The 25,767-nt window shown below is 45.4% G+C and overlaps 1 protein-coding gene across 2 annotated transcripts in view; it reads right to left on the bottom strand.

Annotated features, from left to right (window-relative positions):
• Positions 1 to 18,120, bottom strand: part of SORD (sorbitol dehydrogenase) — a 32,130-nt gene extending 14,010 nt beyond the window's left edge. Inside the window, exons 1-5 of one of the 2 annotated variants that reach the window (XM_046008045.1) lie at positions 17,966 to 18,099; positions 15,188 to 15,273; positions 5,607 to 5,640; positions 2,743 to 2,907; positions 89 to 248 (exon numbers count right to left, since the gene is read on the bottom strand). In XM_046008045.1, coding sequence (XP_045864001.1) covers positions 89 to 248; positions 2,743 to 2,893 — 311 coding nt within the window. In that variant the 5' untranslated portion in view covers positions 2,894 to 2,907; positions 5,607 to 5,640; positions 15,188 to 15,273; positions 17,966 to 18,099. Of the gene's footprint in view, positions 1 to 88; positions 249 to 2,742; positions 2,908 to 5,606; positions 5,641 to 15,187; positions 15,274 to 17,965 lie in introns of both variants that reach the window. The other variant, XM_046008044.1, reaches the window with a different exon arrangement.
• Between the last annotated feature and the right edge of the window lie 7,647 nt (positions 18,121 to 25,767).

Raw genomic sequence — 25,767 nt, 5'->3', positions numbered from 1 at the left:
GAACAAATCACCACAGGAAACTAGAAGAAAGAACCCCAACCAAAGGGGCAGAGGTCCCAGGTGGCCAGACCAGGTTTCGGGCACTAACTTGTAGCAGAAGTCAGCGTTGTGCTTATAGAACCGGCAGAGGTTCCCGTCATCAGGGGGTGTGGCACAGAAGAAGATGGATGGCGACAGATTGTACCGGCCAATCTTGCTGAATTCATCCATTTCTCGCAGAGCGCCAGGCTCGATGGCAACACGATCTCCTGGAGAGGAAAACGCGAGCGGGGGCAGCACTTCTGTGAAGGGGGCCGTGCTCCTGGGCAGGTGCCAGTGGGGAACTCTGCCCCAGAGAGCCACCCCCCTCCCTGGGACCCAAGGTGCACCAGATAACTCCTATCCTAGAGCTGCCACAGAAAACTTGGGATGCAGGATAGACTCATACTCTGGGAGAGAATGACCAGCCCACTTCTCCACAGACTGGTCTGACCTACCCTTTCACCTACTCATGGAAAAAGCCAACCCCCCACCCCCAGCTCCACAGTCACTTCCCAGCTTGGGAAACAGAGACCAGCCCCCTCTCTAAGGTAAGCCAGGACCCAGCTCAAGCTGCTGTGTGGGGTTCGCAGGCTTTTTCCTCTTCACCTGCTTTGAAAATATGGGACAAGTTCTTACCAAACACAAGAGCCACAATTACGGCATGTCTTAAGTTCAATCTGGTTGTATTTAGATAATAACTAGGAGTTAACAGAGTCTTGGGTTAGGAGACTGGCTCAGGCAAATGACCCAGGAAGGTCTGAGACTCTGGAGGAGAATAACATTCAGGCTTGTGAACTAGTGTCCTTCTCCTCTTGTCCACTTGTCTCTGGTTCTTTTTTCAGGTAAAATTTAGGTATTGATAAAATGGGCCAGGTTACATGGATCACTACATGAATTCTCATAAATGTACTCACCTGTGTAATATGAACACCCATCATCATACAGAACATTACCACTACCTCGGAAATGCTTTCCTTCGTGTCCCTTCCCAGTCACTCCTCACTCCCTACCCCCAGAGGGGTGCACAAGATGAGCTGGGGCCTCCTTAGCCTGACATGAGGAAGCCTCACACGTGGGAGGTTTGCCCTTTACTAAACAGATACGTTAATTTTATGTCTTTTTGTGTTAGAAGTGCCTATCGAAGAGTGCAGAATCCTGGTATGTAGCTAGTGTTCATTAACAATAGTGGGGCAGTGATGGTACTAGTAGTAGTAGTAATGTAAGTAGTATTAACTATTTGCATTGTATTTATCATTATTATAACTATCTGAGCTGGTGTTATTGAACAGGAAATTCACACTCTAATATAGATAGCCAAATTGTATATAAGTTAGGAATTCTTCCATGCCCTATTGATTCTTTAAGATTTATGTTAGAATTTTAGAAAACAAACGTAAAGAACTAATCAGGAGTGCTTTTCTTCTTTCTAGACTAGTTGACTGGAACTTTCAGTCCAAATCAGCAAGGGAAATACTTCAATAAAAATTTTTGTGTTTTACAGATGCCTGGGTGGCTCAGTCTGGTTAATCATCTACCTTCCGCTAAGCTTAGGATCCCAGGGTCCTGAGATCGAGTCCCACAAGAGCCCCACATCAGGCTCCCTGCTCAACAGGAGGCTGCTTCTCCCTCTGTTGCTCCCCCTGCTTGTGCTTTCTCTCATTCTGACAAATAAATAAATAAAATCTCTAAAAAAGGACCCACAAAAGTCCCTGCAACCACCAAAATGTGCTGCTCCACCTGTAGGCATCCCTCTGCTTTCTCTGCAGCCCTTGCTCCAAATTATGTTCTAACATCGACAATGAGTTCTTCAAGCTAGGATTCAAGATCCTTCATCATCAGGTGGGGTTTTGTATGTCTCAGTTTTGTCTTCTAATGATTACGTTATAATAACAGAGTAACTCACAGTTGTATAGTGTTTTTTAAAGAGGGACTTTTATACAGATTATTAATTTTTAACATCCCCACTCACTCCCCAACACAGAACCTCTACTCTGAACGGCACAGAATTATTAGCAACCCAGATATGTTACACTTGCCTCCAGAATTTTTTTATTCTGTTCCTCTTAGCCAGAATATTCGCTTCTGACCTCTTCACAAACTCAAATACAAAACTGTTCTCAGTTCTCCAGTTGCTGGACATTGGTCTCCTCAGCAAAGGAAGGATACAGTCAACAGCTGGCCTTGTCACACAGCTGGGATGTAGTTCACTGTGTTGGGGAACATCACAGGCTACCGTAGCTGAGAAGTCCTCCCGCCAAGAGAATGAACTAAACAAATCTAGAAAATACTTGTGGTTTTCCAGTCATCCAAGAAGATCAAGGACTATATCCAAGACCCTGTTTCTCAGCAGGTGGAGGCAGTTTGTGGTTCCTATGGCTGGAATATTTCCCCCACCCCTATACCTAGCTTACCCCTTCACTGCCTTCAGATGTTAGATTAATTGTTCCTCCCTCAGAAGAGCCAGATCTGGTTAGAAGGCACTGATCAAACCGCTATTCTTCTCCAGCCCTCAACACAACAGCAAGCAAGCAGCTGTATGTGTGTTCCAGATCTATCTTCCTCTGTGAAAAGTCACATTTCATGCCGTGTAGAAATGGAGACTGTCTTATTCACTGCTGTAACCCCCGGGCTTCATAGAGGGCCCGGCCCCAAGAAAGTACACACAAATATTCATTTATGCTGAGGAATAAATAAATCAGTTAGTTGAAGGGTTTTGCTGACCTGGTTTTAGGTGCTTGACCAGTGATCCCACTTTTACAACTGTCCCTGAAGCTTCATGACCCAGCACCATGGGCTTTTCCACAATAAAATCACCAATTCGACCATGCTGCCAGTAGTGGACGTCTGAGCCGCAGATCCCAACAGAATGCATCTTCAGCAGCACTTCTGAGAAGAAGAAGGAGAAAACAAATGAGGGAAGGAATGACACCTCTGCCATCTGAGGAACCACCGTGCTTTCCCTCTGGACTCCACTTATTGGGCTGCCTAGGTGGCTCAATCAGTTAAGCGTCTGCCTTAGGCTCAGGTCATGATCCCAGCATCCTGGGATGGAGCCCCACATTGGGCTCCCTGCTCCTTCCTCTCCCTCTGCCCCTCCCCTGTCCATGCTCTCTCTCATTAGCTCTCTCTCAATAAATAAAAATATTTCAAAAACAACAACAACAACAAAAAACAAACAAACAAACCCAAAGAAAAACAGTAGTTGTGCTGTGAGGGCATTTTCTAGATATAATTAACATTTAAATAAGTAGACCCTGAGTAAAGCAGATTATTCTGCCTAATATGGGTGGGCCCCATCCCATCAGTTGAAGGCCCTAGGAGAAAAGACAGGTTTCCTGAAGAAGGAATCCTCCAAGACTGAAGCATCAACTTTTACCTGAATTTCCAGCTTGCTGGTCAGCCCTGCAAATTTCAGACTTGCCAGTCCTCACAATCACATGAGCCAATTCCTTAAAATAAATCTCCACTGCCCTCTTCCTAGAGACATATATAATAAACCTATATATAAACAAATCTATGTAATAAATCTTTCTCCTCTCTTTCTTGGTTCCATCTCTGTGGAGAACTCTAATGTACTATATAAACAAGATATGATTAATAGGGAAAAAATGTATCAACCATCTAAAGGAAAAACTGTTTTCTAGGAGATAACTATGCCACACAATATGCTATGCCTGTTTCTTACCTATCTTGACAGAAAGGTTGGCAAAATCTAGGCTTGGCAACACTTTGTGAGCTATCTACGTTCTTCATGCTTGTCGTTTTGTTTAAGAATGCGCTTTAATTTAAGCCATCCAAAGGTTTCAAAGGGTATTTCCCCCTCACGGGTTTGAGTAAGTGAGATTTGTTGGTATTGTTGTTGTCAGTTTTCCAAGTTAAAAATAATGATGCCACCGAGCCCCTTGGCTGAAGTAAGTGTTGAAGGATTACTGGCCTGGTCTGACTCAGATGACCACGTTGCAAGTTATCTCCCTGAGAAAAAGCTCTGTCTTAGAAAGACAAAGAGACCTAAAGTTCTACTGTACATTCAGGTGTCTCACACCCTGCCCTTGCCACAGATCACCAGCAGTCCACCCCAGGTGTGGCTCCATAGAACCTTCTCTGTCCTTGGCCTTGGTAACAGAGTAAGAAATGGCAGGGTGCAGATGGAGATCAAGGTAGAGGAAATTATCTCAGTTTCCTCTCTTTAAAGTTACCAACTTGTAATAAGAGGTTAAATTTGACTTGCTAGGATGCTAGTTGAAATTTACCATCTTTTCCCCTTCTAATTCAAGGGCAGCAAGAGACAAGTGAGAGCAGAATGCTGGGTCAGAGAGAGAAACAGCACCAGGGTCCTTTGAGTCCAAGATAGCCCTTGTCTGGTGACTTCTAGAATCCATATCGACTTTTCAGGACAAGGTGAGGGACCTCTTCCATTTCTCTGAACAAGGTATCTTGGTGAAAATGCTTCAGCCCTAAATATGTATTAGGTGCTGAACACTGATAGAAACAGCTATTGTCTGTATGTTTATCACTATAAATCAATAAGCCAGCTGACCTTTGAATAGCAAAGTTCTGGAGGCTCCAGGAAAGCTGCCTTCGATCCGATGTTCGCACATCCCCAACTCACCCAGGACAGAGAGGAGACCCGAGTGGTTGGGTATGGGGTGAGTTATCTACAGACACTCTTCCCCTTACTCTCAGCCTCACTTCAGAGTCCCGCAGATTCTGAAGTGGGACTCCATGGTTGGGAGGGACTGGAAAACTGTCAGCAGGTTATCTGCCCCAGAGAACAGGGGCCATGACTTCCCCACGTACACACAGCACTCCAGGAAATGTGCTTGTCATCTGGGCCTTACAGGCTCGCCCAGTGAGAGGCCAGAGGACTGGAACAAAGGTGGCAGGAAGTCTGCTCCAGAGTTGATCAGGACCCTGGGGCAGCACTCCATGTAGCCCCTCCCATCCCCACTGGACTGAAGGTCCTAGTCTTCCTAAAGTGATGCTCTCTTTATAATTAAAGATTAAGTTCTATAGACTTGCTCAGTTTCAAAGCTTGGGTTAGGGTTAAGACGGGATTTGGCCACCTGAATAGCAGTTTAAAGTACATAGAGTAACTTAGCTCCAGGTTAGGTCAAATGAGGAACAACTCTGCCTTTGGTCCAGAGAGATATTTTAGGTCAAAAACTCTGGGACACGTCAGCAATCTGATACGGTAACTCTTCCGAATCTATCACTGTTTATTTTATGTAGCAGTCAGGTTGAATCTATCTAGTCATGCTGTGGATAACAGACTAGGTTGACAGCCTAACAAAAAGATAGTTGTTGTTGTTTTTTAAGATTTTATTTATTTATTTGAGAGAGAGAGAATGAGCGGGGGGAGAAGGAGAAGCAGGCTCCCTGCTAAGCAGATCCCAGGACCCTGAGATTATGACCCAAGTCCAAGGCAGGTGATTAAATGACTGAGCCATCCAGGTACCCCAAAAAGATAGTTTTTAATTGGAGGCAAAGTCATAAACAATAGGGGAAAAGGGGTAAGGAACAATGCACAGGTGTCTTCAGGTTAATAGGAAACAACAAAATATAAGTCGAGTATCCCAAGGACCTACCATTTGGGCCTGGTTCAGGGATAGGATAGTTCTCCTAAAGGAAATAAAAACAGAAAAATCATTTAGCATGCATAAAAACTTTCCCTTATGAACATTTTCAACTGTTTAGTCAATGTAGAGTTTCATTCAAATATTTTTTCTAAGAATGAACACAGGTTCAGACCGTAGGGCAGTTGCATGGATGCCTGAGGGGGCCCCCTAGATCGTGCTGTCTCTAATTCCTGACCTCACTCCACCCCATGGTGCAATTTGCCCTAGACTAATAAAAAAGTGTACTAAACGTTCCCCTAGGCAGAAAGGATGTTTGGACTGCCATCCATATCAGATCCTTCCCTTCTCGAAAACCACATTCTTAAGATACAGATTTGTTTGGTCTGGGACACTCTTACAGGGAGAAGGGTGAAGGGATCTGGTAGTAGCACGTGAGGGCTTTGACCTCTAGACAGGCTGAAAAAAAATGCATGCTGCTGCTCTTCCCTTTACATCTGCACACACTGACCAGCGCTCAGCCCTCTCTTCTGAAACCTCCCACGTGGAGTTTTAGAGGCCCTTTGGGAACACAAAGGACCTGCATCTTGGCTACTCCCCAGGTTAAAAAAGCAATCTGAGCTATTCTGGCATTCATAGCTATTGATTATTCACCAACTCTGCTTCCCACTGCAACGAGCTGGGAAATTCATGGTGACAAGAAGGAAGGACACTGTGTGGCCAGATCCAAGGGTTCATTTTATGAATTTCTTGAAGGCGGCCAAGAAGACAAGAAAGGTGAGATGTTCACTGAACCAGCTATGCACCAGGCAATGTTCTTCCTTTACACACATCATGGCACAAGGCCCACAGTGTGCAAGAGAGAAACCCAAGGCTTGGAAGTGAAATAACTTGGTCAAAGTCACAGCACCACAGAGTGGCTAAACCAGGACTAAACCTGATTCCTCAGTATGCCTCACTAAATCCCACTGCACACCAAGGTGAAATATGCCTTTTCTCCTTCAAGCAACAAGAGGTAATTTATTCTTCATTATCTCTGCCTCCAACCAAGCCAGCCTGAATACCTGGAAAAAAAATCAAGCTCAAAGCAACAGCTGGGCACACCAAGTAGGCCCTGGGTGGCTAGTGAATACTACTGTAAACATTTGTTGGAGGGGACAGAGCCGACCAACCTTGGCCCTACCACCTCCCAAAGCTGCAGTGACTTCCCTAGACACTAGAGGGTGCTGTGCAGATAGCCTGGCTTTCCCCTGGCGGCTGATTGCGTATTATCTCCTTGCAAACCAGCTTTTCCTTTTCGTTCTTTCTTGCTGACTCGAAGGACCCTTACAACTCGGCTGGGCTCCTGACTCCCCTCTCTGCAGGAGACATGCCGCAGAAGCACAGGACCGTGTTAAGATCAGCCCTTATGTCTGTAAATGTTATCCTAAGCAAGGCTGTGGAGATCATGGTTGAGAAAGTTATCAGGGCATGGTTACTAAAAAAAACAAAAACAACTTGCTTTTCATTTGGGTTCCTTGGAATGACGCTGGCCACAGTCCTCTGTTTGCCTAATCTCCTTTTCTGTCTCAGATTTCAGTGATGATATTTTCATTCACCCTATTCCTCATCTACCAGTTTCTTAGCTCCCCTGAGATCCCCAGCTTTCACTGTTACCCCCGCAGCCCTTTCATCCCCAAAGTTTTGTTATCAGGCATATTCACGGTTTTCTGAACAGGATTTCCTACCTTTCTTGAATGACAGTTAACAAAGGGATAAAGGGGAGTAGAGGTAACTGTTCTTTCCTGTAGCTATGTCAGTTTTCCAGCCTTTTTCACTTCTAGTCAGAAATACATCACATACGTATCCTCCCTTCCAGTCCCTCCAGGTCTCCCCCAACCTCCGCCAATCAGTCATGGAAATACTTCGGGAAGAATTCTCTGTGGGAGCTTAGAATCATTCCAGGTGCCTCTTGCTTCCTGTTATCTTGGATTTCCTAAACATATTTTGTTAAATTAGCCTGAAAGTTTATTTCCTAAATATATCCTCACCGGCCCCCATCCTCTACCTCCACCTGCAGGGCTGAGTTCACACCCTCCATGCCTCTTGCCTGGGTTGCAGTAATGGCCTTGACGTGAGGAGAAATCAAGGGAAAATGCCTTTTCCCTCCTGCAGCTGACCCGAGTGGAGCAGGGGGTGAAGAACTCACCCTCTGGAACCAAGCAATGTGCAAACCCAGGCTCCGCTTGCCAGTTGCATGACCTCGGGGCACTTACGCAAGCTCTTTGCGCCTTTGATTTCCCTCTGTGTAATGAGGATCAGGATCATCATCAGACACAGTGCCCGACTCACAATAAGTAAGTTAGCTCTTTTTTTTTTTTTAAGATTTTTATTTATTTATTTGACAGACAGAGATCACAAGTAGGCAGAGAGGCAGGCAGAGAGAGAGGAGGAAGCAGGCTCCCTACAGAGCAGAGAGCTCGATGCGGGGGCTCAATCCCAGGACTCTGGGATCATGACCTGAGCAGAGGTTAAAGCAGAGGCTTTAACCCACTGAGCCACCCAGGCGCCCAGTAAGTTAGCTCTTATTACAAAAGAGGTAGAACCGAAGTCCTATTTCCTATCATTAACTCACAGTATGATTGAACCAGCTCTCAACGGCCTTCCTTGTCCTTTTCCTCTTGCAAAGTGCACTTTTTCAAAAACTGTTTTGGGGACAAGTTATTTCCCTTGTTGTCACGTCAATATTAAGAAAACTACACTGCTCCTTAAACGGCTGGCATTTGGGAGAAAGGGAACTAGGATTCAGGCAGTGTTTTAGCCTCATTCTACCAGGTGTTTTAAAGTGTGTCAAGCCAAGCTCCCTGCCTTAGAGTGAGAACTTGGAGGCCGGCCTCACCTGGGGGCCTCCAAGCTCTCATTCGCCACCTCTTCCCACCTGCTAGGCCTCCTGACAACCTGCCCACCAGCTGCCCCCCACACTTATGAGCAGAGCAGGCGACCTTACTTTGCTTAAACCTTCCACCTAAATTTTCCTCCTCCCTTGAGCATGTTTGGAGCATGGGAGGAAAATCCAAAGGTTTCCTAATTGGCCATTTGGTCATAAATGGCTTTGTTCTCGCCGCATTAGCCCTGACAAACTTGGGGTCAAAGTAGAAGAGTCGAACACTCTCCCAAAGTCCACTGAGCCACTCTCCAGCCCATGCTCTCAGGGCTCCAACCAGCCTCCTTCCACTAATAATATTTCTAAAATACAAATCCCTTTAAAGTGCCCAGTGACCCTGATGGACCCCCAGGCTCTGGAAGCCTCCTGCAATTCCCAGTACACCCTGGGCCTCACTCCCTCACCTCCTGGGACCACTTCCCCACCTTCAAGTTTCCACGTGAGGCAGGAAGTGAAGGGAAGGAAGATATCTGGGGTGACTTCCTAATGTTTGCGGGAACTCAGGGAGATGGAGGGTTGGATGGGTTGGAATTGCAGTGCCTGGGGACATCCTGGTGGGGGGGGGGGAGGGCGCTGTCCAATAGGTGGCTGTACTCCTGGGACTGGCAATCCATCCGGCATGGGTCAGGGGCAGAGACTCAGGACCGTGAGACACAAGGACAGACTGAAACTATCACCTCTGTGAAAAGACATCCCTGTCCTGATGGGGCTGGGAAGGCGGTCCCTTCCTCTCCTTTGAGCTTCCCAAGCACCTAGGACTGGATCCATAAAGGATGGTTAAAGGACTATTTCATTCTCAGCTGTGATAAATAAGTCAATTTTAAAAAATTAATTTCCCCCTAATTCAAAATGCAGAAATGTAACTGCGTATGATTATACCTGTCGATGGTTCTTTAAGCAAATATACAAAGTCTCTCAGCTTTGTTGAATGTTCTAATGTGTTAGTAACATTGATTAAATGCTGTGTTCAGGTTTGGGAAATGGGACATTTACATTAAAAAAATTATTTATCTAGCTGACTATAACTTTATAAAATCTTTGTAAAAACACATTCCCTCCTTCGTGTAAATCCGATTTTGAGTAAACTGCCAGTTTAACAGCCACACTAGAAGATTACCGAGTGGATGCCAATACTGTGGAAAGTACGTATTTCTCCCCCTTCTTAATTTCTCTGTAATACACAGAGAAAAGATATATATTTTTTTTTGAGAAAAGATATATTTTAAAGATTTTATTTATTTATTTGACAGAGGGAAAGGGGGGGGCACAAGCAGGGTGAGCTGCAGGCAGAGGGAGAGGGAGAAGCAGACTCCCTGCAGAGCAGGCAGCCTAAGTGGGGCTCAATCACTTGACTCCAGGATCATGACCTGGGCTGAAGGCTGACACTTAACCAACTGAGCCACCCAAGCATCCCTCTGCCATGCAATTTTAAAAGAGAAATTTCCAAAAAATAAAAAATAAAATAAAAGAGAAATTTCCCCATACCCATAGTTCTAGCTTTTCCCTTCAGAATAGGGCTACTTTCACTATACCTCTTAGTAGTACGAGGATTTATTACATAAAATGTTAAGATTCTATTTGTGGTACTGCTGACTGCTGCTGCTGCTACTTTGGTGGCGGGCAGAGTGAGCTTTCTAGGCCTATTGCAGACAAACTGTCCTTCTACAGCAGTTGACAGAGATGGAAGGACTGGCAGGACTGAATTTCCTGTTGTTTATCGGGTTTGGATCTTGTTTTATTACTGAAACATAATTAAGATAAAGGGAAGAGGTATTTCTTCCAGTTATTTTCTTTTCTTTCTTTTTTTTTTTTTTTTAGGAGTTTTATATTCTATTTTCAGTGCCTCTGACTGATAAATCTAGTTCAGGTGTTAAAGGGTTAAGGAGGCTACATTTCCTCCTCACTCTTGCCTGTAATCTCCCAGTTTAATCCAGCTGCTACTTAAAATTTACCACAGCCCTTTAATTTGATCCTACAGATGCAGCTAGCTCCGTCCCTCAGCTGGTGGGAAAAATAACCAAGGAAAGAAAGAGACTGTGATGCCCAGTACCACTTACTTGAGCTGCCAGTGTCGATGACCAACCCCACCCCCAACCCCCGGTTAAATAATCCCCTCCTCCTTACCCCCAAAATCTTAACAGTAAAGTACATATGTGAGGAGGGGATATTTTCAATATGTTATAGTACAGACATGAAATTATTTTACTTTATAACAATTATTATAGGGAGGCCTGGGTGGCTCAGTTAAGCGTCTGCCTTTGGCACCAATCGTGATCCCAGAGTCCCGGCATCGAGCGCCGCCTCAGGCTCCCTGCTCAGTGAGGAGTCTGCTTCTCTCTCCTGCCTACTGCTCCCCCTGCCTATGTTCTCTCTCTCTGACAAATAAATAAATAAAACCTTAAAACAAAACAATTATTACATATTCAAAGCAATTCTTTTGGCCTAGGGTATAATACATTTCCTCAAAGGGCCAAAACTCAAGAAATATCTTCGTGGGGCCTGATTAATATTTAAGCTTGATACAAACATGTTTTCTCTACGCTTTATAATTAAACATCAACCCATCATTCTAAAAGAACTATTTCCCTTTAATTTGGTCTTTCCTCAAGGGGAGCAGAATTTGCCATCCCAAAATAGATCTCTTTGACAAAAGAGTTATTTTAGGCTGATTATTTTTGACAGACAGCAGACTTAGGAAAAGCTCTGAAAACTGAAAAGTTACCTTCTCCTTTTGTAAGGGTGTCTCCCTCTCCACATCAGGAAAAAGATGACTAAACCTCTCTTACCAAAGAAGGAGGCACAGATTTAAATTTGCCTAACAACCATACCCTTGTTCATTGTGCTTTTCCTGAAAACTTCCCATTAACTGGCTTCCCCTACTTCAAGATCTTGTCTTTAGCTGGAAATAGTACTTAAGGTGCACCTGGGGCCATTTCATGAAATGACTCAGTTTTCATCATGTCTCCCATACGTATAGAAACTACACATTAATGAACTTGTTTTTCTCTTGTTAATCTTCCATTACAAGGGGTCTCAGCCAAGAACCTAGAAGCACAGGGAGAAAATTATTTTTCCTTGCCTACATCACAAAACAAAAATCTGACTATAGCCCATCCCAAACCCAGTGTTCAGTCCCCTGCAAATGGGGGCTGGGTTGTTCCTTTCTTCTCCCTGGCCAGATGCTGGTGCCTGAAATGTGGCAGAGCTGTCAGGAGTAAGGCAGATAGGGTACCTGGGTGGCTCAGTCAGTTAAGTGTCTGCCGCTTGTTGGGCTCCCTGCTCAGTGGAGAGTCGGCTTCTTCCTCTACCCCTCCCCACTGCTCCTGATCTCTCTCTCTCAAATAAATAAATAAAATCTTAAAAAAAAAAAAAAAAAGAAAGGAGTAAGACAGATAAACTGTACTCAATGTGGTTGATGGCCTACTACTGATCTGTGATGCAACATGTACAGAAACCGAGCATTTGGAAATATTTACCACATTTTGACATTGCTGCAACATCAAAATACGGCAATACAAACATACTGGTCCATGGCTGAAAATATAAACTGAACTGGTGTTTCATTTGGGATCGTTAGTGAAGCACTACATCAAAGGACCCAGCAGCTGCCCCATAATACAGCACACACTCAATATGTTCATTCTCTGTTTCCCTTACCTGTCAAGTGAAACCCAGAGCATTTAAAAAACCAAAGCCACCCCCAGCCCCTACCAGCAAAAACAGCTTCTGGGGATAAAATCTCATTTGACTGTTTTATATCCCAAATTCATGAACTAGTAACTCAGAGACAATTCATTTCCCAATCAAAAGGAATTTCTGGATTTCTCAAAACCACCAAGAGGCACAAAGTAATTAAACTGGTAAATACAGATGAATACAAGATTATTGCCTGGGCCCACATTTATTATAATTTAGTTCGGAACTATCCATACATGGGAACCTGGGTGGCCAGTCGGTTGAGCATTTGACTCTGTTTTTCAGCTCAGGTCGTGATCTCAGGGTGGTGGTGATGAGGGGGACAGAAGGGAAGCTGAGGACGAAGCACAAGATGACACCCCACAACCACCCCCCCAACACACACACACACACACCCCTTCTGGGTGGATTATGTGTGCCATTTTTCCAGGAAACTTCCAACTTTTTTTTTTTTTTTTAAGATTTTATTTATTTATTTGACAGAGAGATCACAAGTAGGCAGAGAGGCAGGCAGAGAGGGGGTGGGGTGGAGAAGCAGGCTCCCTGCTGAGTAGAGAGCACAATGCGGGACTCAATCCCAGAGCCCCAAGATGTTGACCTGAGCTGAAGGCAGAGGCTTAACCCATAGTGCCACCCAGGCGCCCTACTTCCAACTATCTTAGAATTAATTCTTTGCCAAGGAAAAAACAGCCTTAGCTTAACAATAGCCACTTAACCAACCACCCCTCTAGTATCCTGAGGGCCTTCTTTAGCATATGAAAGTCATTTTGGACACCTCCCTTTTTCCTTACCCCAACCCCCAAGTATATAATCAGCCACTCCTCACAGCTCCAGTACAGCCCCTCTTTCTGCCCCAGGGTCTTGTCCTAGTTGCTTTAATAAAATCCTTTTTGCACCAAAGACATCTCAAGAATTCCTTCTTGGCCCCTGGTTCCAGACCTCACCCATCAGTGGGATTGAGCTCTGCACAGGGCTCCAAGCTCAGCAGTCTGCTCCTCTCCTTCTCTCTGTCCCTCCCCTGCTCATGCATGTACTCTCTCTCAAATAAAACTTCAAAAAAAAAAAAAAATCACCCATGTATTTGAAGGTCTTGGTCTTTATCTCTTCCTATGCTGAGATGATTTTTAAAAATTTTTTAGTAATCTATACATCCAGTGTGGGGTTTGAACTGATGACCCTGAGATCAAGAGTCCTGTACTCTTCTGACTGAGCCAGCCAGGAACCCCTATGCTGAGAAGGTTTAAATGTCTGATTCTCCTAGGCCCTAGTCTCCCATGTGCTGGGCCTTCTACAGGAACCATCTCAATGTAGGTCTGATTGAGGGCGGGCTGCCCCAAAATGGGCCATTTTGGCGTGTGGATTATTTTTTTTTTTTAAAGATTTTATTTATTTATTTGACAGAGAGAGAGATCACAAGTAGGCAGAGAGGCAGGCAGAGAGAGAGGAGGAAGCAGGCTCCCTGCGGAGCAGAGAGCTCGACGCGGGGCTCGATCCCAGGACCCTGAGATCATGACCGGAGCCGAAGGCAGCGGCTTAATCCACTGAGCCACCCAGGCGCCCCGCGTGTGGATTATTTTGAGTTGAAGGCAATCTAGGTCCTACAGGCTCAGAGAAACTTTTGTCCCTCCCTTAACTACGAAGAAGAATCTAAATTGGAGGTGTCTTGACCACGGATAAATTTTATCTGAGTAATCCATCTATATGGGAAGGGAAATATTTATTTACTAAACATTTATTCTTTTTGATCTTCCTGTGAATTGCATTCATTCCCTTTGAAGTTCCAAGCCCCTAACTTCTTTCCCCTTAGTTCAGAATGACACAGAGACCTCATTTTGTCTGTCTTTCGCATATCCTTGTATGTGTGGATTCTCTGTACATACAAACTATTAAATTTGACTTTCTCCTGTTAGTCTGTCTCATGTCAATTTGATCTGGGGTCCAGCTAGAACCTTTGAGGGGTCAGGAATTCTTGTTCTCTGACACCATTCCGTCCTAAACCCAGAGATAAGAACTCCCGTCATGCCCATTATACAGGTGGGAAATTGAAGCAGAAAGAAGTCTGGTGAGTCACACAACTATTAAACAGCAGAGCTGGCACTAGACCCCACTCTGGGCCTCAACCTGGCTCATGACTTCATAACTGTTTCCCTTTAAAGAGGACCTCAGTGAGCTGTACTTCGAGTTGTCACTTTTTGCTGACAGGCTTTTGCCTCTTTGACACATCAGGGTGGCTGCCTCTCCCCCTTGCTCTATTTAAAATAGGGAGGGGAAAGTAAAAGTCCTTTTTCCCCACCTCATATTTGTGTTTTCCTCATTATAAAAGATAAACCACCAACCAGTGTGTGTTGTGTACACACATATACACTCTCTCTCTGATTTACCACCCAATTTAGAAATGCCCAGAGCCAAGGCACCATGCAGACCTGAATCCCCAGGCCAAGGAATTTAATTTTTCCTTCTCTGCAGCCCCAGTATCAAGAAAAAAAATGGAATCCTTCCTGCCTTCTCCCTAGGCAGGAGGAAGCTAGACGTTAGGTTTCCTTCCTGGCGGGTAGAAGATGGCAGGAGTTTGAAGAGGCCCAGGTCAAATATCCTCCAGAGACCACTGCCATGGATGCTGACTGGTCCCTGGGCTTGTCTGAAGTGGGATGGCAGCACCAGGAAGGGTTGAGCCCTTGCTTCCTGCTTCAGAACCCTTCCAAATCTTGCTTCAGATTTTAGAAATGGCTTGTTCCCAGACAACTCCCTTCACATGAGCTCCCGAGGCACAACCATTTCTATCAGTGGACCCTGACCCTGGCTGGCCAAAGTGGCCACAGACTGCTATGTCCAGGAAATCTTGGATTTCATTTTGGTTCTCCCACAGAAAGGAGAACTGGTGTTCATTCCCAAAACTGCCCTAGGGCTATTCCTCCTTGTTGCTTCCTGGTTTACTAACAGTACCATCAACCCTCAACAACCCCAAACCACTTACCTATTTGCCTTACAGGAGGGGGTGGAAGGGCAGAGATGCTCGATGGAAGTCAGGGGGCTCTCTGTGGAGGTGCTGGGGATCCTTCTCTAGAGGGAGCAGTGAAGGGCCAAGAGGGTCTGTGTTGAGGCACAGGCATCTCTGGGGCAGCACAAGCATCCCTGGTCACTCTTCTCAGCCAACAACTTTCTGCCCAGTCGCCTGAGTGTGGGCTCTCTCCAGGGTAATGTCCTCCACTTGCTGCCTTCTCACTCTGCATGTCCCACTCAGCCTAGCAAGCTCCTTCATCTACAAACTCCCACTAGGGTGCTACTTTGGTCAGGGGAAGACAGTGTTGTAAACCAAATGAAGTCTGTCCTTCAGTCATTGTGACAACCACCCCTCCCTTACATATTCCCAAATGCCTCAAGGGGAGGGGGTGCAGGACTGCTCAGTAAAGAAACAGATGACTCCTGAATTTACATCTCCCACCCCCAAATCATCCCTAGAACCAAGGTAATTTCTCAAAGATACCTTGCTGTCCCGTCCCAGAGACATCTTAAACTCAAACCTGATCTCATCATTCTAATCTACTCTTTTGTCTAATAAATGATCCCACCACTTCCTACTCTCCAACAGACCTGAGGCCCTCAGGAACCCACCCTGAACCCTTCAGTGTACCAATCCCACAACCACAGGCAACATTCTCTAGCCAGTTGTTTTTTCCAGAGCCTTTAGGACACACCCACCCCAATTCCTCCCTAATACAAAGAGCAGATTCTAAGGCAAAGCTGATAAAATCAATCTTTAAAAAAATGCTTATTATTTTTCACAAAATCAATTTTAAGGTCAGCTCTCTACCCCCTCCAATCTTCAAGGCTTTGCTCTAGAGAGCTGTGACAAAGAGAGGTCATGTGGCAGAGCCATGGGGGAGCATGAGTTTAAGAGTTAAGGCAAAGCAGATCCAGGGTTTGCAATTTTAGTTCTGCTACATATTAGGTCCATGACTTAAAGCAGGGCGTGAGAAGCAGGAGAAGCAGATCCTGTCCACCTCTCTAAGTTCAAATTCCATTCAGTACATCCCATTATTTGCAGGGCCAGGAAACAGGATTTATAATCTTGTACTCCATGTGTCTTTGCACTTGTTCCTACATTTGCCTGAATGACTCCTACTCATCCGCCAAGATACAGGTCAAGGAGCATCCATCTCCTCTAGGACCTCTTTCCTAGGCCAAGGGTATCCTCCCTGTGAGGGCTTTACTCTGTGCAGTCACCATCAAAGCCCTCACACTCTCATTGTTAAGTTCATCTCATCCATCTCCCTAGAGCAGTTTGAGGGTAAGGGCGCTAGCCCTCAGCCCAGGGCCTGGCATATGGCAGACACCCACTCATCTAATACATGTTTGTGGAATGAAGGACTGAGTTGGAGATCACTCTGTAAACTGCACAGAGCTGTACTACTTTGCCTTCCTTATAATAACATCTGGTGTTGGGAGCAATAAACACTAATAGCGTCACTTTAATTCAGGACCTTGGGGTGAGGTTCCACAGTGAGTGGAGAAAGCACTGGACCCGAGTTCTCAACTGGTCTCTGTTAACTAATCAAGCCTGTCACCCTTGTGGGGTACCTTCTTAACTGAGGAAGATGGGAGAGTGCCTCAGGGCAGGAGTTTGTAATCTGGGGTCCACAAACCTCTAGAGAGTTAATGGAGGGACTTAAAAGAAGTCCACAAAAATCTCTGAAACTGCTGCCAAACTCAGTCTGTTTGGATTCTGTGGGGAGAGAGACCACAGATTAGCAGTCAAGAACTGCTAATCTGGATAATCTCCTGAGTCCCTCCTATCTAGATCCTCCTGTATATTCTCTTTGAGGAGGAAGGAAGCACCAGGGAGCAGCAGAAAGGGCGGGCACCCGTCCCAGGCACCCACTGCCATCTCAGGCCCATCTGAGATGGACTTTGTCAAGGGACCCCTGAATCGACCACAGGGCTGATCCTGCAGCAACCTGACTTTGGCCCTGCGAGGCTGAGAGCAGATGAAAAGGTATGGTGCCCCGGAGGCATATACACAATGCTCTTAAAGAAACAATGGAGCCGCGGATCAGAGGAAAAAGGCCGAAAGTGAGCCAAGTGTGGACTAGGGGAGGTAAGGAGGAGAGAAGCTTTAGAGACATGGACACTATCCAGATCCAGAAGGAACAGGGAACAGCAGGAGTCCTGGAGATGGAAGCCAGTGCTGGAAGGAAAAGCAGCAGCAACTGGCACTTTCTCAGTACCTAGTTAAGTGCTGGGTACTCTTGTGATCATAATAATCCTGCAAAGGAGTTATGAGCCCCACACAAGACAGATTAAATACGAGTCCCACAGCTTTTAAATATCCCTGTGACCCTCCTTTCTGCTCTGCACTGTCTTCCCGGAGAAGTTCAGGGCATCTCCCATATCAGGGAGACTTTTGGGATCTCTTTCGATGCATTTCGGTGCAATGACAAGAGGCTAGACTACGACTCTGCAGCTGGAGGGAAGAGGCAGAAGGCTTCAATCGGTTTGCAAACTTCCTGGGCTCTGGCCACGTGCCGGCCACGGGGCTGGGTTCCGGGGAGGCACGCGACAAGAACCTTCCTCTTAGCACCTTACACCCAACAGCCCCCTCCCCCCAACATGGTAACCAGCTCTGATCCGGGTGGCCGGGACACGGAGGTGAGGGCCATCGCCAGTTTGGAACTGGCAAGCTGGGACCGCGGCTGAGTTCGGAGGCCAGCAGGGCAGGGTCGGGCTAGGTTTCCCTTCCCCCTTCCCGTTTTACCAGGCGCAGGTCTCCGGGTCCGTGCACCACCAGAGAGAGGTTCTCAGGCTTGGCCGCCGCCATGTCGTTTTCTCCCTGCCAGGCCGGGACGCGTGATGGTTCTGACCGCAGCCCCGCGAGGGTTAAGGGTTAGAGCCAGGAGGCCCCGCTGGTCAGAAAAGGCGCACGCCTTGCCCGGGGCGGGGCTTCCTCGCCCCTGACAACCGGGGCGGGGCTAGTTTGGGGGCGGGGCCTCCCTGCGAAGCTCCGCCGTTTGCCCTTAGGGGGGTCGGGAGGGGGCTGGGAGAAGGTTGGGAGAGGACTGCTGAGACTCTGGGGAGCAGGGGGGAAGCCCAGACGCCACAGCCATCTGCCGGCGCTGGTGTTTCTCTCAGCCTCCAATCCAAGGGAACATGGCTGCACTGCTAGTAGCCTGCAGAGGCCGCAGCCACCAGACCAATGTCCTCAGACTTAAGCTGCAGAAGGAGGGGGTTCTGCAAAGGGGAGCAGAGTCTCAGGACCAGCACTGAGATTCTGATAGGGTAAGTCTAGGTCTTACCCACGGGTGAGGCCTGGGGGGGGGGGGGGTCTGTATTTGTAGTAGCATTGGAATGCTGAGGCTGCAGGTAGGGCTTGGCCTATACATGGAGAAACAACCCCCACGTTCTCCCAGTGTCCCCAGCATCCCGCCAAGCGCCTGGTACTAGTAAGAGTCAGTGAATTGGAGTACCATCCCATGGGATTGATGCATCAGAGTAAAAAAGCTATGAAATGAAATCTGCAAACCCTTTCTCTCAGAGCAGCTGGCTCTGCTTCTTATAACGAAAGTGGGATTTCTGCCTACATTCTTCCTTCAAGCCTCTCTTTCCTCAGGAGTGAAGTTGTACTCCAGGGGGAGAGTTTCCCTCAGGACAGGCCCAAGTCCATAAACGCTTTTCCCTCCTTCGAGAACAGTGCTCAGGATTTCATTCCCTACAGGCTCTCCCCAGGCCCAGATATACTTCTGGATCATTTTATCTCCTCCAGGAGACTTGCCCCAGTGCCCAGCCCTTGAAGTTATCTCCCTGTGGCACTCAGTGCATGAGCCACAAGTGGGTCACATCTGTACTTTCACCTGTAGCCATCCCTTCCCCAAATGCTCTGGAAGGCTACTGAGGGCAAGGCCTCGTTTCTTTCTTTTTTTTTTCTTTCCTTCTTTTTCCTTAATCTAATAAATGTCTTACTTTCCTTTTACTTTCAGTTTTTAAACAGCTTTATTGAAGTATAATTGGCATACAGTGAACAGCCAATATTTAAAGTACACACTACGATAAGTTTTGATCTGTGTGTACATCATGAACCTATCATCATATTTAAGACAATGAGCATATCTGTCCCCCTCAAAAATCATCTCCCTATCCAAAGCAACCATTGCTTTTCTTTCTTCTCTAGAGATTAGTTTGCATTTTCTAGAATTTTATATAAATGGTATAAACCGTGGGTATTTATTTTAGTCTGGCTTCTTTTCACTTACCACAGTTGTTTTGAGATTCATCCAAGTTGTTACATATAGCAATATGTTCATTTCTTTTTATCAATATATCAATATGTTCATTCTTCTTTACTGCTGAGTATCATTTCTTGGTGTGGATGTACCATAATGTGTTTTTCATATACATGTTGATGGAGACTTGGGTTTTTTGTAGTTTTTTACTATTATAAATATGGTTGCTATGAACATTCATGAGCACGCTTTGATATGGACATAGGCTTTCCTTTTTTCTGGGTTGTTGGGTCATTGTTACTCTACATTGAGCCATTGGAGGAACTTCTAAACTGTTTTCCATAGTGATTGTACCATTTTACATTCCCAGCAACTGTGTGGCTGGAGCTGAGAGTTCCAGTTTTTCCAAATCCTCACCAACAGTTGATATGGTCGGTTTCTAAAAGATTTTAGATATCTTGGGGTGACTGGGTGGCTTAGTCGGTAAAGTGTCTGCCTTCAAGAGTGTTTTGTTGGAGCCCTTGGGTGGCTCAGTGGGTTAAAGCCTATGCCTTAGGCTTAGGTCATGATTCCAGGGTCCTGAGATCGAGCCCCGCTCAGCAGGGAGCCTGCTTCCTCTTCTCTCTCTGCCTGCCTCTCTGCCTACTTGTGATCTCTGTCTCTGTCAAATAAATAAATAATAAATAAATAAAATCTTTTTAAAAGAAAGAGTGTTTTGTTGTTATTGTAACTTTTTTCTTTGTTTTGTTTCTTGAATTCCTCATATGAGTAAGATCATGGTATTTGTCTTTATCTGACTTCTTCCTCTTAGCATTACACCTTCTAGGTCCATCCATGTTGTTGTAAATGGCAAAAAAAAAAAAAATACTCTTTTTCATGGCTGAGTAATATTCCGTTGTAAATATATACCACTTCTTCATTCATATATGAATGGACACTTGAGCTGGCTCCATATCATGGTTATTGTAAATAATGCTGCAGTAAACATAGGGATGCATATATCTTTTCAAATTAGTGGGTTTTTTTTTCCTTTGGATAAATACCCAGTGGTGGAATTCCTAGATCAGAGGATAATTCTCTTTTTAATTTTTTGCAGAACCTCCATACTGTTTACCTCAGTGGCCTCACCAGCTTGTATTCCCACCAACTGTGCATGAAGGTTCTTTTTTCTCTACATCTTCACCAATTTTCTTTTTCTCTAGAACCTTCGCCAAGGCCTCATTTTTATTTTTATTTATTTTTTAAAAAGATTTTATTTTATTTATTTGACAGAGAGAGAGACATCACAAGCAGGCAGAGAAGCAGGCAGAGAGAGAAGGAAAGCAGGCTTCCTGCTGAGCAGAGAGCCTGCTTCAGGGCTTAATCCCAGGACCCGGAGATCATGACCTGAGCCAAAGGCAGAGACACAACCCACCAAGCTACCCAGGTTCCCCAAGGCCTCATTTTTTTTTTTTTTTAAGATTTTATTTATTTATTTGATAGAGAGAGAGAGAAAGACCACAAGTAGGCAGAGAGGCAGGCAGAGAGAGTGGGGAAAGCAGGCTCCCTGCCAACCAGAGAGCCCAATGTGGGGCTCGATCTCAACCCTGAGATCATGACCTGAGCCGAAGGCAGAGGCTTAACCCACTGAGCCACTCAGTTGCCCCCAAGGCCTCATTTTTAAAAACAACAATTTGGTAAAGTGTTTTGGACAGTGAAGGAGCTCAAAAAAAAAAAAAAAAAGATTTGATGATAAACATGGATAAGCTCTGGAACCTCAGTCACGACAAAAATGAAAGTATGTGTCAGGGCAGGGGTAAGGTGTGACAAAGCAATGGGATAGATTTTTTCAAGGGACTTGTAGAATCTGTCATGTTCATTGCTTTGAGATCTATCCCACAAGGCTAGACTATACTTGGCAGGTCCCACCAGCACCTCCTGCACTCAGCTTCTGAGCAGGCTTTGGTTGGAGAGATGGACTAACTTGGAGTTACCCGGTTTCACTCATACACTTGAACTTAAAACTCAGCTTTCCCTCCTTGCCTTGTTGAGTTCTTCACAGTCTTCCAAGCAGGGCTTTCCAGCAGGTGAAGCTGACAATGGAGAAAGGCCTAGGAATGGCTTAAGTGCTGGGCAGGCCACTTAAAGTAGACACTCACTGACTTTTCAGTTGAATAAACAGAACACCAGAACCAAAGCAGAAGGTTGACACTAAAATACGACAGAATGGCCACACTCTGGAGAGTTATGTGTTCTCTCATGAGTAATAACACTTCGAAACTGTCTTGAGAGTTGTTGCCTAAGAGTAAAGAGATTTAGAAAAGCAGGAGACTAATTTAGAAATATATTTAATGACTGAGGCCCTTTTAAGAAAAAATAAAGGGGTGAGTTGATAAGGATTCTTAAGAAACTGACATTTTGGGGCACCTGGGTGGCTCAGTGGGTTAAAGCCTCTGCCTTCGGCTCAGATCATGATCCCAGGGTCCTGAGATTGAGCCCCACATGGGGCTCTCTGCTCTGCAGGGAGCCTGCTTCCTCCTCTCTCTCTGCCTGCCTCTCTGCCTAGTTGTGATTTCTCTCTGTCAAATAAATTTAAAAGAAAGAAAGAAAGAAAGAAACTGACATTTTTTAAAGTAGAAAAGCAAGTTGTTATTAGAGTATTTAAACAATTTGGTGTGGCATTTCTACAGAATTTCCTAACAGAGGCCAGCATTCATGATGGTAAGGACCAGATTTTTTTTTAGGCATTTTACTGAATAGAGGATAAAATGCTGGCTTTGCCTTTGTGGGTGCCCTGCTCAGCCCAGTTTCTCTGGGTCTCTGCCTAACTTTCCCATATAGCACAGCACTTTGAGGCACTCTGCACTGAATATAACTACAAGTTGGTGATAAATTTCCTATTAGAATTTAAAAATTAAATCACAGGTGCATATCTCCTAGGGTCACATATCAGGAGAAAGGGAGCCTTTAGTCCAGGCAGTATCCTATCATAAACACTGGGTTGCTTAAGGTGTAGATAACATTGTGTACTAACAAGTAAAGTGTGCCATGGGGCCTTAGTTTTCTAAAGGTCAGTAGAGTTGTAAAATCCTGATTTCGCCATTTGGTTATCAACTGTTCACGTTACTCCAGCCTGGTTATTTACAACAAAAAAGGAAAAACAAAAGAAAGAAAACAGGAAAAAAAAAAAAAGAAACTATGGTGTATCTTGCAGACCTTGGAAATAAGCTTTCCAATGAAAATTAAATTAATATATTCCATATGCAATGAATGAGATTAATGGGCCTCCCTAAGGAACTAATAACATACCTGCCATTAACAAAGTTCAAGGAAGGTTAGGAAGAGAATAGGGAGCCTGGGTGGCTCAGTTGGTTAAGCACCCGACTCTTGGTTTTGGCTCAGGTCGTGATCTCAGGATGGTGAGAATGAGCCCAGCATCAGGCTTCACGCTCAGCGCAGTCTGTTTCAGATTCCGGATGCCTGGGTGGCTCAGTTGGTTAAGTGTCTGCCTTCGGCTCAGGCCATGATCTCGGGGTTCTGGGGTTGAGCCCACATCGGGCTCCCTGCCCCAGTGGGGAGTCTGCTTCTCTCTCTTCCTTTGCCTGATGCTCCCCCTGCTTATGCTCTCTCTCTCAAATAAATAAAAAATCTGAAAGAAAGAAAGAAAAGAAGGAAAAGAAGGAAGGGAAGAAAGAATGAAGGAATCTCTGTTAAAAAAAAAAACAAAAAACTCTTTAGGAAAAGAATAAGGAATGCAGGTGTTTTAAGTCCAGAACTATCCAGAGGAGAGAGGTGCTTGCTGGTAGTGGTGGCAGTACTGCCGGCACAAAGGAGTGGAAGCAAGGGGACCTGTTAAAGGTTACTGTTACGTGCTAGCTGAGGATGGTGATTTGGATAAATGCTGGAGGTGGAGATGGAGTGAAGCCGGTAGACCTGAGATTTATTTTGATGTTGGTAAGGGATTGGTTTATAGGAGTTGGGGAGAAGGTAGTTGGAAGGTTGACTCTCAGATTTCTGACATGATTACTGGATAGATGAGTCCTAGTATCTGATAATGGGGGGTACTGAGGGAGGAGGGACAGATTTGGGGAAAAATCAGGCTGGTAATTTTGGATAGGCCACATTTGAGATGCCTGTGAGACATCCAAGAGAAATAACCCAGGGATATGAGGGTCTGAGAAAGTCTTGGTTTGGAAAATCTAGACTAAATTTAGATATCATTGGTATATAAATTGTATTTAAAGCAATAAGAGAGAGGGAGGTAATGTAGGGAGAGTATATAGTAATAAATGGTAGGCAGGAACAACAGGCCCCATCCTAAGAGGAAAACTACCCTTAAAAGGAAAAAGCCCCCATGCTGTTAATCTAGACTGTATTCAGTGCCCCAGCTTTAAGTCTGCTACTGGGAGGAAGGAAAGGGACTTACAGAAAGGAAGGGAATGGCCCTGGGCATCCTAACCCAGGCCTAGGGGCCAGCTTGATAGCCAGTGGGATATTTAAACAAAGAGCTTGATCTGGTGACTGGTAGCTGCCCAGCATGCCTTAGGATAGTGGCAGCCTCTGCCCTCTTGGCCCCTGGGCTATGAAACACCACCCTGGAAGGAACCCTCCACCCTTTCACCACGTGAACAACTACCTGATATGTAGATGAGCACCTGAACAAAAACCTGATGGGGTGACAGACACGTGGAGGGTTAATCAGATTAAAAGCAGCCCACACCCAAGAGTCCCTAAAAAACGCCTAGATTTAAACGCCAAACTGGCAACTCTCTCAGGTCCCCTCCCTTTTCGGGAGCTTTGTACTATTGCCCAATAAACTTTGCTTTACTGTCACTCAGTAAACTTTGCTTTGCCCATCATTCTTCTTCAGGTCTACCTCTTTATTCTTTGAAGTGGCATAACCAAGAACTGTGGACAATAAATGAAAAGAAATCCTGCAACCTATAGAATGAAAAAAGACCCACTTCAGGTCTGAACTTCCAGCATCCAACATTGAGGGACCAGGAAAAGGAAAGAGGAACCAGCAAAGAATCCTGAGAATAAGGGAGATCATACTGGCAAAAGGCAGTGTTTTAAGAAGGGCACAGCCAACTGTTGAATACTGATGAGAGATCAAGATAGAAACAAAAAGTGTCTAGTGAACTTAGCCAAAAGGAGGTCCTGGGTGATCATGGCAAAGAATTTTGTTATGAAGATAGGAACAGGAGCCATATTCGTTTGGAATCATTCATATATCCATTTAGCAAATACATGGTAAGTAATCCATGACATGCCAGGTATAAAATGTTCGAGATACAATGAGCAAGACAGAAACAATCCCATTCAAGAATGGGAAGCCATTTAATAGAGGTCTACAGAAGTCTAACTCTACCATAATTAAGGTAAGGGCTATGAAGAAAAAGGAAAGGATACCATGAAAGTGTGTAACAAGAAAACCCAGTCCGGCTTGAAAGCAAGGAAGATTGCCCCCAGGAAGTGATACAAAAGCTGTAATCGAAAGGCTTAGGCAGTCACACCAGGGAGGTGAAGAGAGAGTATGTATTCCAGCAACACAAGCATGGAGTCCTAGAAGCAAAAGAGACCAGCATTAAAAGTTAGCAGTGTGGGGGCGCCTGGGTGCCTCAGTGGATTAAGCCGCTGCCTTCGGCTCAGGTCATGATCTCAGGGTCCTGGGATCGAGTCCCGCATCGGGCTCTCTGCTCTGTGGGGAGCCTGCTTCCTCCTCTCTCTCTGCCTGCCTCTCTGCCTACTTGTGATCTCTGTCAAATAAATTAAAAAAAAAAAAAGTTAGCAGTGTGGTGGGGCACCTGGGTGGCTCAGTGGATTAAAGCCTCTGCCTTCCACTTGGGGCGTGATCCCAGAGTCCTGGGATCGAGCCCCACGTTGGGCTCTCTGCTCAGCAGAGAGCCTGTTTCCTCCTCTCTCTCTCTCTCTCTCTCTGCCTACTTGTGATCTCTGTCTGTCAAATAAATAAATAAAATCTAAAAAAAAAAAAAAAAAAGTTAGCAGTGTGTTGTGGAGCCTAGCAGCCCAGTCACTGAGCAGCCAGCTCGTGGTTTTGGTTCAGGCCCTGATCTCCAGGGTAGTGGGATTGTACCTGGGTGGGGCTCTGCTCACAGCAGGGAACTGCTTGAGATCCTCTCCCTCTCCGTCTGCCTTTCCCCCTGCTCATCCATGTGCTTTTGTACTCTCTCTCTTTATAAAAAATAAGTAAAATAAATCTTTAGTTAGCCATATGGTAGGGCCATGGTGAACAAGGGAACCCAATCCAGGGATGTACATAGGTCTTCCAGTGTTTCACATTACTGAAATATAGGAGTACAAGAAGAAATGTGGCAGGAATACCTGAAGATCTAGGGGG

This window comes from Meles meles, chromosome 6 (assembly GCF_922984935.1).
Source record: "Meles meles chromosome 6, mMelMel3.1 paternal haplotype, whole genome shotgun sequence".
In the NCBI taxonomy this organism is placed as follows: domain Eukaryota; kingdom Metazoa; phylum Chordata; class Mammalia; order Carnivora; family Mustelidae; genus Meles; species Meles meles.
The sequence above is the reverse complement of the archived record's forward strand: the minus strand, read 5'-3'. Positions and strand labels throughout refer to the sequence as shown.